Raw genomic sequence first — 12,487 nt, 5'->3', positions numbered from 1 at the left:
ATTTATTTCAATGCAAAGGGCCTAACAGGGAAAGCAGATGAACTCAGGGCATGGTTAGGAACATGGGACTGGGATATCGTAGCAATTATAGAAACATGGCTCAGGGATGGGCAGGACTGACAGCTTAATGTTCCAGGATACAAATGCTGCAGGAAGGATGGAAAGGGAGGCAAGAGAGGAGGGAGAATGGCATTTTTGATAAGGGACAGCATTACAGCTGTGCTGAGGGAGGATATTCCCAGAAATACATCCAGGAAAATTATTTGGGTGGAACTGAGAAATAAGAAAGGGATAATACCTTATTGGGATTGTATTATAGACCCCCCAATAGTTAGAGGGAAATTGAGAAGAAATTTGTAAGGAGATCTCAGCTATCTCTAAGAATAATAGGTTGGTTATGGTAGGGGATTTTAACTTTCCAAACATAGACTGGGACTGCCATACTGTTAAGGGTTTAGATGGAGAGTAATTTGTTCAGTATGCACAAGAAAATATTCTGATTCAGTATGTGGATGTATCTAGTAGAGAAAGCGCAAAGCTTGATGTACTCTTGGGAAATAAGGCAGGACAGGTGACTGAGGTGTCAGTGGGGGAGCATTTTGGGCCAGTGAATATAATTCTATTAGTTTTAAAATAGTGATGGAGAAAGATAGACCAGATCTAAAAGTTCAAGTTCTAAGTTGGAGAAAGGCCGATTTTGACGGTATGAGGCAAGAACTTTCAAACGCTGATTGGAGGGCAAATGTTTGCAGGTAAAAGGACAGTTGGAAAATGGAAAGCCTTCAGAAATAAGATAACGAGAGTCCAGAGAAAGCATGTTCCTGTTAGGGTGAAAGGGAAGGCTGGTAGATATACAAAATGCTGGATAAATAAAGAAATTGAGGGTTTGGTTTAAAAAAAGAAGGAAGCATATGTCAGGTATAGATAGGATAGATCAAGTGAATCCCGAGAAGTATAAAGGAAGTAGGAGTATACTGAAGAGGGAAATCAGGAGAGCAAAAAGGGGACATGAGATAGCTTTGGTGAATAGAGTTAAGGAGATTCCAAAGGGTTTTTACAAATACATTAAGGACTAAAGGGTAACTAGGGAGAGAATAGAGGCCCTCAATAATATAAAACAAAAGGTTATTCAGCTAGAATACTATGTTTCTAAATAATTCTTGGACTGTTTATTTGCAGAGAATAGAAAAAGGATTTCTTTTCCAATTACATACGGTATGCAATTGAGAGATGTTACTGCATTTAGAATTATATTCTTGTGAAAATGAATTCAGTCAATAACTTTTAATGGCAAATTTCCCTTACCTCCAATGGTTTCATCCTTTGAGAAATAATGTCGATAAAGCAGACAAATTTCAATCCAAAACTTATAGACTCCAACACATCCACAAACAAAAGTCACAAATATTAATGACGTAGATATAGTTATTACTTTTATTTTAAAGATGTTGGACTCTGAAAGAGTATAAAAGAGTATCTTTTAGCACATAGGTAATCAGCTTAATTAAACAAACATTTTTTTCATTATTTATATTTGAATGCAACTTGTTGTGATCACTCAGTTTGTTCAAACAAATGAGTCAAAATCAGAACCAGGACCAAGACAGAGTTTGTCATCAGGTATTAATCGAAAGCTACTACTTCAATTTATAAAGTACCCTTAAACTTAAAAAAAGACTTTCGAAGTGTTTCACAGGAATAATACATAAAAAGGGATATATTTACAAATAGAGATGACCAAAAACTTAGTCCAATTGGTAGGTTTTAAGAAGTATTTTAAAGGCACAAAGCAACGAAGAGGGTTCAGGAGGTGATTGGAAGGGATTTTTTTTATTCGTTCATGTGGGCATCACTGGCTAGGCCAGATCCCTCCTCTTTGTTCTGGAGAAGTTACCTTTTTGAATTACTGCAACACTGGAGGTGTAAGGACAGCAAAAGTGACATTAAGAAAGTAGCTTCAGGATTTTAAACCAGTGACAATGAAGAAACAGCAAAAAAGTTCCAGATCATTGTGTATTCTGATGTGTCTGCTCCCCTTCTTGTTCTAAGTGGTAAAGAACCATGGGTGTTCCGTTGATTTCACCCATGGGATCACCAATCTCGGGACTCATAGCAGAGGCAGTTATGCAAAGGTTAGAACAAACAGTCCTACCACAAATTCAACCCAAACTCTGGGTCAGATATGTCGATGACACGTTTGTAATCATCAAAAACACGGAAATAGAAAAAACACACCAGATCATCAACGCCACACTCACAGGAATCCGATTCATGAGAGAAGAAGAAAAGGATAGCCAACTCCCATTCCTAGACGTGATAGTACAGAGAACACCGAATGGAGAATTCACCACAAGGGTATACAGGAAACCAACACACACAGACCAAGTCCTAAACTATGAAAGTAACCACCCCAACACACACAAACGAAGCTGCATCAGTACACTATTCAAAAGGGCCACAACACACTGCAGTACACCAGAACTGCAAAAAGAAGAAGAGGAACACCTATACAAGGTATTCGCCAAAAACGGATACCCGCACAACTTCATCAACAGATGCCTAAGACAAAGACCACGGAACGAGGACATGCCACAACCCAAAGGACTAGCCACACTACCATACATCAGGAGCGTTTCTGAACTGACAGCCAGACTACTGCAATCCTTAGGACTCATAATGGCACACAAACCAACAGCCACGCTCAGACAACAACTCACTAGAACGAAGGACCCGATACCCAACATGAGCAAAACTAATGTAGTGTACAAAATACCATGCAAGGACTGCACAAAACACTATATAGGACAAACAGGAAGACAGCTAACAATCCGCATACATGAACATCAACTAGCCACGAAATGACACGACCAGCTATCCCTAGTAGCCACACACACAGACAACAAGCAACATGAATTTGACTGGGACAACACTACTATCATAGGGCAAGCCAGACAGAGAACAGCCAGGGAATTCCTAGAGGCATGGCGTTCATCCACAAACTCCGTCAACAAACACATCGACCTGGACCCAATATACCAATCACTACAGCGGACAGTTGAAACTGACAATAGGAAGCGGCAAGGACAGACCACTATAATTACCGGAAGAAACATCAAAGAAGCGCTTCGCAGGAGGCTCCAAAGCACTGATGATGTCGCCTAGCCAGGGCAACAAAAACTTCCAGCTCGGCGAACAGAACCACAACAACGAGCACCCGAGCTACAAATCTTCGCACAAACTTTGAATATTGAAGGTGGATGAAGGGTGTCAAACAAGTGCGTTGTTTTGTCCTGGAAAATGTTGAGCTTCTTGAGTGTCTATGGAGCCACATCCATCCAAGTAAGAGGTAGGTATTCTATGACACTACAAACTTTATGCCTTGTAGCATGTGAACAGGCACTGAGGAGGCCAGAAGTGAGGTACTCCTCTAAGGGTTCCTAGTCTTAAACCTGCTCTTGTAGCCACGGAACTAACGTGGCCAATACAGTTCAGTTTCTGGTCAGTGGTAATCATCAGAAATTGCTAACGATTCATCAATATAATGCCACTAATGGGGTTAGATGATCTCTTTTTGGAGATAGTCATTGCCTGGAAAGTTCGTGATATAATTGTTAGTTGCCTTTTATCAACCCAAGACTGGATGTTGTCCAGATCATATTGCATTTGGATACAGATTGCTTCAGTATTTAGATTAGATTAGATTCCCTACAGTGCGGAAACAGGCCCTTCGGTCCAACAAGTCCACATCGACCCTCCGCAGCGAAACCCACCCAGACCCTTTCCCCTACATTTACCCCCGCACCTAACACTACGGGAAATTTAACATGGCCAATTCACCCAACCTGCCCATCTTTGGACTGTGGGAGGAAACCAGAGCACCCAAAGGAAACCCACGCAGACACGGGGAGAATGTGCAAACTCCACACAGACAGTTGCCCGAGGTGGGAATTGAACCTGGGTCCCTGGCGCTGTGAGGCAGCAGTGCTAACCACTGAGCCCCCGTACCGCCCATATTTGAGAAGTTATGGTTGGTGTTGAGCATTTTGTAACCATCAATGAATATTCTTACTTTAAACATGATAATGGAGGGAAGCTCAGTGATGGAGCAAATGAAGATGGTTTGGACACTACTCTTGGATACTTTTGTAGTGATGTCCTGAAACTGAGATGCTTGATCTCCAACATCCACAACGATTACATTTCATGATAATTATGACTCCAAGCAACAGAAAGTTTTCATCTGATCCCATTAAGCCCAGATTTTCCAGGGTACATTGGTGCCATTTTTAACTGAATGCTTTCTTGATGTTAAGGGTAGTCATTCTCATCACACCAGAACTTAGACTCAAAGCAGCTCTCAGTGTGGTCTCCTTCACATTGGGAGGCAAGGACTCAAACTGGTAGAACATTTCAGGGATCATCTCTGGGACACATTCACCGTACAACCCCATTGTCATGTGGCCAACCACTTTAACTCCCATTCCCACTCCACCAATTCCTGGGCCTCCTCTACCACCAAGTGAAAACCATCCGATGCCTGGAGGAAGAACACCTAATCTTCCGCCTTGGGACTCTCCAACCACACGGCATCAATGTCAATTTCACCAGTTTTCTCATCTCCTCTACCCCCACCTCATCCCAGATTCAACCCACCAACTCAGCACCGTCCTCTTGAACTGTCCTACCTGTCCATCTTCCTTCCCACCTATCCACTCTATTCTCCCCTCCAAACTATCACTATCACTGCCCACCTGCATCTACCTATTGCCTTCCCAGTTACCTTCCCGCCAGCCCCACCACCACCCTCACCACCACCCCCCCCACAATCCCCCCGCCCCCACATTCCTGATGAATGGCCTACGCTCCGCAGATGCTGTCTGACCTGCTGTACTTTTCCAGCATCATGCTTTTCGACAACATCAGGGATAGTGAAGAGGCTACAATTTGAGTCCAGATATCTTAGTCGATTGAGAATGATGATGACTACATAAATTATTTGACGGGTAAGGCCACTGAGAGATTTGAAAACAAAATAAGGGCAATAGGGCAGCAGTCTCACTGTGAGTTCAGACACAAACAACAGAGTATTGGCTGATGTCAATTTCACCGTGGGTAGAATTAATCTGGGAGAATGGGTACATTGGAATAGAACAAAAATGGAGGCAGTATGCCAACACTTTTGGGACACATATTGGAGGAGAATCCGAAAGCCATTTAAGAGCCAATTGGTTGTAGTGTATAAGTTGTCCTTGGTATATGGTCTATCGCTTTCTTCACACACCTTCCCACAACTTGCTTTATTGCTGGGCACTGCTATTTTGTTACAGACAGACAGACTCATGTCCCTACCTCCCAAAGCTCCACTGTCACCTCCTATCAGTTGTTACTTTCACCAGCTTCTGGCAAACAGCTGACAGTCTTCAGCACATGATTTCCTGGAATTAAAATTATACAAACTCTTTATTCATTCTGCAGACTTGGTTAACATTATGTCTTGGGCATGGGATTGAGGCTGGAAGTATGTGACTTTTTTTTCCAAACTTATGATTTATCATAAAGAGTTGCAAAACACACTAGGTGTGACAGTGCAGTAGCATGCAATGGTGCAATGACCTATTCAGTTAATTATGTTACAAGGCACTTCAGTCGGTCTCTCTCCACCTACAATGTAGATTGCATCTACAGCTGCACTTTATCAGTAACAGCTCTGACTCATTTGCTATTACTCTTCATCTTCTTGAGTCAGAAGGTAAGGAGATAGTATTACATCAAAGGACGAGGCTTGTAAAATTGGTAAAAAAAATGTAAGGCTGAAACTTGGGAGAACTCGAGAATTCAGCAAAGGAGTACCAAGAAATTGAGATGGAAAGAGCGAATGTAATATGAAGATAGTGTCAAAAGACATAACATTAATTGTAACCGTTTCTAAAGACTTGTTAAAAAAAAGGTTAGCAAAGAAAATCTGGGTCCATTCCAGGAGAAATAATTTGTGCCTATCTGCACACAAGAAGTCCCTGAAATAATTGCGATCCAAGGGTCGAGTGAGGGTATGGAACTGGAATTTTGTTTTTGAGGTTTGTTTTAGCAGATGTGATGAGAAAAAACCAAGTGATGTGCTGTATTTGGATTTTCAAAAGGTTTTGGTAAAGTAGCATGCAGGTGGTTAATAAATAAAATGACAGCATGTGGGATTGGGGGAACAACATGGACTGAGGATTGTTAACTAACAGGAAACAGCAAGAAGAACATGGTAAACCTCAGGTTGACAGGCTGAAACTATTGGGCGACTGTAAGGGTCAGTGCTTGTGCCCCTACTGTTCACAATCTATATGGATGATTTGGACGTAGGGATCATTTGTAATATCTCAAAGTTTGCAGATGATAACAAATCTTTAGGGGAAGGTGAGCTGTGTGAAAGGTGCAAAAAGACTTTAAGAGGATCTAAGCAGGTTGAGTGAGTGGCTGACAGTATGACAGACAGGAAATAATGTGAACAAGTGTGAGGGTATTCACTTTCACAGGGGTGGTGCGAGTGCTGAGAATCTTTTAAATGGTGAGATATTGGAAAATGTTGATATCCAAAAGGGACCTCAGTGACCTTGTTAATAAGTCACTGAAAGCTAATATGTAATTGTAGCAAGTATTTCAGAAAGCAAATGGTACAACAGCCTTTTAGCCAAGAGGAATGGATCTCAGGGCCAAATAAACCTTGCTTCAGTTGTATAGAACGCTGGTGAGAACACACTTGGGGTATTATGGGCAGATCTGATCTCCTGGCCTAAGGAAGGATATATTTCCTATGGGGGAATGCTTTGGAGGTTTATCAGACTGAGTCCTATTTAGGAGAGACTGAGGAGACAGCGCCTCTACTCTCAAGAAATTAAAAGAATGAAAGACGATGTTATAGAAATATTGAAAATACTGAAAGGATGGGCAGTGTGAGTGCAGAAAAGATGATTCCCCTAGATACAGGGTCTAGAACTAGAGGCACAGTCTCAGGATAAAAGGCAAGCTATTTAAGATATTTAGGAGGGAGGTGAATCTTTCAAATTCTCTATTCCAATTCTCTGAGTGTTAAGGCATTAAATAGGCTCAAGATAGAATTGATAGATTTCTAGTTAGGAATAGTAGCAAGAAAAATGGGGATAGAATGGGAAAAATGGCATTGAAGTAGCTTATCAGCCATGTGTTAGTATGGTGGAGCAGGTATGGGGTGGGGGTGGGGGAGGGGGAATGAATGACCAATCTGCTCCTATGTTCCTCTGTGTTCAAGTCACCCTCTAGTATTACAATTTCCAATGAACTTGTCGGAGGCGTTATCTTTTAGATGAGCTCTGACACTGAGCAAGTTCTGAAGAAGCATCATACTAAACTCGAAACATTAAATTTCTTCCTGCCTTCACAGATGCTGCCAGACCAGTTGAGCTTCTCCAATAGATTATGTTTCTTTTTCAGACTTTCAGCATCTGCACCATTTTGCTTCTATTAAACTGAGGCTGTGTCAGTGCTCTCAATTTTATGAAGATGGTCCTATTAGAAAAGTAGGGGAGCTTTTCCTGGTGTTCTGGTTAATATTTATCTAATCCACCTCATTTAGATAAATTGCTGTTTGCAGTATGCAAATTGGCATTTCTTACACTGCAATTGTGGCTAACTTTCACAGTTCTTCCTTGACTGGAAACTGCTTGGTATTTAGGCAGGAAGAATAGAGGCAAGACTATTTTCTAAATGGGGAGAAAATTCAGAAATCTGAAGTGCAAAGGAACTTAGGAGCTCTAGTCCAGGATTATCTTAAGGTAAATTCGCACATTGAATCGGTAGTTAGGAAGGCAAATACAATGTTGGCATTTATTTTGAGAGGACTAGAATATAAAAGCAGAGATGTACTTCTGAAGCTTTATAAGGCTCTTGTCAGATCACATTTAGCTCTTCAGCCACGTTCTTAAACAGACTCGCTACCACAGCCACATCTCCTTCCTCAGCACCTGCCTACAGAACCGACTGATCCCACACGGACTCCGAACTACATTCCAACCAACACAATTTGGACCCAACCAGGACAACCTGTACCTACAACAAATCCGAAGCCTCCAGCAACAGTCCTCCCTCCGGATCCTCCGCTCCACCCTTGCAGCCATGCGTCGCTACCTACATTCCCTGCAATCAGCCCTACCCCAGCTCAGGACAACACTCTCACAGACCTGTAAAGGGCCTCTGCTGTTCTTCATCTACAGAAGAATCCGCACACTAAACAAACAGTTCTTCCTAGCCATATCAGAAATTAAAGACAGTAAGTACCAAAAACTTTCATGTACCTACCCCCACACTCGTGGCTCCTCAACTGTTCCAGAATCTTCTATCGGCCTGTCGGACGCCATTACACATGTGGCTGCTACAGCGCCCGCGGCACCAACGGCCGCCGCCGACCGTGATGTCACTTCCGCCCCCACCGACCTCGGAGCCTCTGCGATCGCCGCCCAGGCGATCGCTGCGCGGACGGCCGCTTCCACGATCGCCGACGGACTCACGACCCCCGCGGCTGCCGGGAATGACTGCGGTTCTTCCGTCGCCACAGCCATTTCCGCCCCTTCGGTTGCCGTCGCCGCAGCCACTTCCGCCCCCACTGACATCACTAACCTGCAGGACCACAACGCCTCAGGTTTCTCCGCCCCCACGCCGTCTTACGTCACTACACGTAACCCCGCCCTCACGCAAACCTTCGTCTCCACGCATAACCCTGCCCCCACGCCGACTTTCGCCACCACACGTAACCCCGCCCCACGCTTATTTCTGTCACGACGCATGACCCCGCCCCCACGCTTGACCCCGCCCCCACACCGAGCAATGTCACCACGTCTAACTCCGCCCCTACATCAATCTCTGTCCCCGCCCCTAACCCCGCCCCCACTCCCAGCTCCAGTCCCACACCAGGTCCTAGCTCCCAGCCTTGCCGGATCTTCACCATCCCTCCAGACCTCCCCCTCTCTGAGGATGAAAGATCAGTCCTCAGCAGGGGCCTCACCTTCATTCCCCTATGCCCTCGAATCAATGAGTTCAACACGCGGCGAGATATTGAACAATTCTTCCGCTGCCTTCGGCTCCGTGCCTACTTTCACAACCAAGACTCCCGCCCACCCTCTGACGACCCCTTCTCCCGCCTCCAACGCACCCCATCCACCTGGACACCCCGTGCTGGCCTCTTACCCGCCCTCGATCTATTTATAGCCAACTGCTGCCACGACATTAACCGACTCAACCTGTCCACCCCTCTCACCCACTCCAACCTCTCACCCTCAGAACGTGCAGCCCTCCACTTCCTCCACTCCAACCCCAACCTCGCCATCAAACCAGCAGACAAGGGAGGCGCGGTAGTAGTTTGGCGCACCGACCTTTATACCGCTGAGGCCAAACGCCAACTCGCGGACACCTCTTCTTATTGCCCCCTCAACCACGACCCCACCTCCCACCACCAAACCATCATCTCCCAGACCATCCATAACCTCATCACCTCAGGGGATCTCCCATCCACCGCCTCTAACCTCATAGTCCCACAACCCCGCACCGCCTGTTTCTACCTCCTGCCCAAAATCCACAAACCTGAATGCCCCGGCCGACCCATTGTCTCAGCCTGCTCCTGCCCCACCGAACTCATCTCCGCATACCTCGACACGGTTCTGTCCCCTTTAGTCCAAGAACTCCCCACCTACCTTCGGGACACCACCCACGCCCTCCACCTCCTCCAGGATTTTCGCTTCCCCGGTCCCCAACGCCTTATTTTCACGATGGACATCCAGTCCCTGTACACCTCCATCCCTCATCACGAAGGACTCAAAGCCGTCCGCTTCTTCCTTTCCCGCCGCACCAACCAGTACCCTTCCACTGACACCCTCCTTTGACTGACTGAACTGGTCCTCACCCTGAATAATTTCTCTTTTCAATCCTCCCACTTCCTCCAAACTAAAGGAGTTGTCATGGGCACCCGCATGGGCCCCAGCTATGCCTGTCTCTTTGTAGGATATGTGGAACAGTCCATCTTCCGCAACTACACTGGCACCACCTCCCACCTTTTCCTCCACTACATCGATGACTGTATCGGCGCTGCCTCGTGCTCCCACGAGGAGGTTGAACAGTTCATCAACTTTACTAACACCTTCCATCCCGACCTCAAATTCACTTGGACTGTCTCAGACTCCTCCCTCTCCTTCCTAGACCTTTCCATTTCTATCTCAGGCGACCGACTCAACACAGACATCTACTATAAACCGACTGACTCCCACAGCTATCTGGACTACACCTCCTCCCACCCTGCCCCCTGTAAATACTCCATCCCATATTCCCAATTCCTTCGTCTCCGCCGCATCTGCTCCCAGGAGGACCAGTTCCAACACCGCACAGCCCAGATGGCCTCCTTCTTCAAGGACCACAGACTCCCCCCAAACGTGATTGACGATGCCCTCCACCACATCTCCTCCACTTCCCGCTCCTCCGCCCTTGAGCCCCACTCCTCCAACCGCCACCAAGACAGAACCCCACTGGTTCTCACCTACCACCCCACCAACCTCCATATACAGCGTATCATCCGCCGTCATTTCCGCCACCTCCAAACGGACCCCACCACCAGGAATATATTTCCCTCCCCTCCCCTATCAGCGTTCCGCAAAGACCACTCCCTTCGTGACTCCCTCGTCAGGTCCACACCCCCCACCAACCCAACCTCCACTCTCGGCACCTTCCCCTGCAACCGCAGGAAATGTAAAACTTGCGCCCACACCTCCTCCCTCACTTCCCTCCAAGGCCCCAAGGGATCCTTCCATATCCGCCACAAGTTCATCTGTACCTCCACACACATCATCTATTGCATCTGCTGCACCCGATGTGGCCTCCTCTATATTGGGGAGACGGGCCGCTTACTTGCGGAACGCTTCAGAGAACACCTCAGGGACGCCCGGACCAACCAACCCAACCACCCCGTGGCTCAACACTTTAACTCTCCCTCCCACTCCACCGAGGACATGCAGGTCCTTGGACTCCTCCATCGGCAGAACATAACAACACGACGGTTGGAGGAAGAACGCCTCATCTTCCACCTGGGAACCCTCCAACCACAAGGGATGAACTCAGATTTCTCCAGTTTCCTCATTTCTCCTCCCCCCACCTTGTCTCAGTCGGTTCCCTCAACTCAGCACCGCCCTCCTAACCTGCAATCTTCTTCCTAACCTCTCCGCCCCCACCCCACTCCGGCCTATCACCCTCACCTTGACCTCCTTCCACCTATCACATCTCCATCGCCCCTCCCCCAAGTCCCTTCTCCCTACCTTTTATCTTAGCCTGCCTGGCACCCTCTCCTCATTCCTGATGAAGGGCTTATGCCCAAAACTTCGAATTTCCTATTCCTTGGATGCTGCCTAACCTGCTGTGCTTTAACCAGCAACACATTTTCAACTCACATTTAGAGTATTATGAGTAACTTTTGGCCCTGTACCTCACGAAGGATGTACTGGCCCTGGAGCGGGTCCAGAGGAGGTTCATGAGAATGTTCCCAGGAATGATTTGGAGATGCTGGTGTTGGACTGGGGTGTACACAGTTAAAAATCACACAACACCTGGTTATAGTCCAACAGGTTTAATTAGAAGCACACTAGCTTTCGGAGCGACGCTCCTTCATCAAATGATTTGGAGATGCCAGTGTTGGACTGGGATGTACAAAGTTAAATATCACACAACACCAGGTTATAGTCAAACAGGTTTAATGGGAAGCACATTTATAACAAATTTATAGCAATTTTATAGCTATAAATTCTGTGTCTTACAATTGTGTACTCCTCAACCACCTGATGAGGGAGCAGCACTCCGAAAGTTAGTGCTTCCAGTTAAACCTGTTGGACTATAGCCTGGTTTTGTGTGATTTTTAACTTTGTAGATCCCAGGAACAAAAGGCTTAATATATGAGGAACATTTGAGGACTCTGGATCGATACTCGATGATGTTTAGAAGGAAGGGGGGATTCTAATGGAAACTGAATGGTCTGGACAAAGATGGCATTGGGAAGTTCTTTCCATTAATAGGAGAGACTAGGACTCAAGGGCACAGCTTTAGAGTAAAGGGAAAACCTTTTAGAATGGGGATGAGGAGAAACTTCTTCAGCCGGAGAGTGATGAATCTATTGAATTCATTGCCACAGAAGGCTGTGGAGATCGGGTCATTGAGTATATTTAAGACAGAGATAGATAGGTTCTTGACTGTCAAGGAGGGAGTGAAAGGTTAAAGGGAGAATGGGATTGAGAAACTTACTAGCCATGATTGAATGGCGGAGCAGACTTGATGGGACAAATGGCCTAATTTCTGCTAGAATGTATTTATGGTCTTAAGGTCTTATGGTCTAGCATTGCACTATATATATTTCCTGATGTGTAGTCTGAAACTGTAATTTGGTTCCAACTCCTCTGTGTACAATGGTGGAGTTTGCATCAAACTTCAGTGCAACCCC

General features: G+C 45.9%; 1 protein-coding gene across 1 annotated transcript in view; it reads right to left on the bottom strand.

Moving 5' to 3' along the window:
• Window positions 1-8,579, bottom strand: part of LOC132816937 (interleukin-18 receptor accessory protein-like) — a 37,874-nt gene extending 29,295 nt beyond the window's left edge. Inside the window, exons 1-2 of the mRNA XM_060826962.1 lie at window positions 8,455-8,579; window positions 1,895-1,914 (exon numbers count right to left, since the gene is read on the bottom strand). Of these exons, the coding sequence (XP_060682945.1) occupies window positions 1,895-1,914; window positions 8,455-8,579 (145 nt within the window). The remainder of the gene's footprint in view (window positions 1-1,894; window positions 1,915-8,454) is intronic.
• Window positions 8,580-12,487: the final 3,908 nt, after the last annotated feature.

Source organism: Hemiscyllium ocellatum, chromosome 6 (assembly GCF_020745735.1).
Source record: "Hemiscyllium ocellatum isolate sHemOce1 chromosome 6, sHemOce1.pat.X.cur, whole genome shotgun sequence".
Classification (NCBI taxonomy): Eukaryota; Metazoa; Chordata; class Chondrichthyes; order Orectolobiformes; family Hemiscylliidae; genus Hemiscyllium; species Hemiscyllium ocellatum.
Note: the sequence above shows the minus strand (reverse complement) of the source record. Positions and strands in the feature narration are given on the sequence as shown.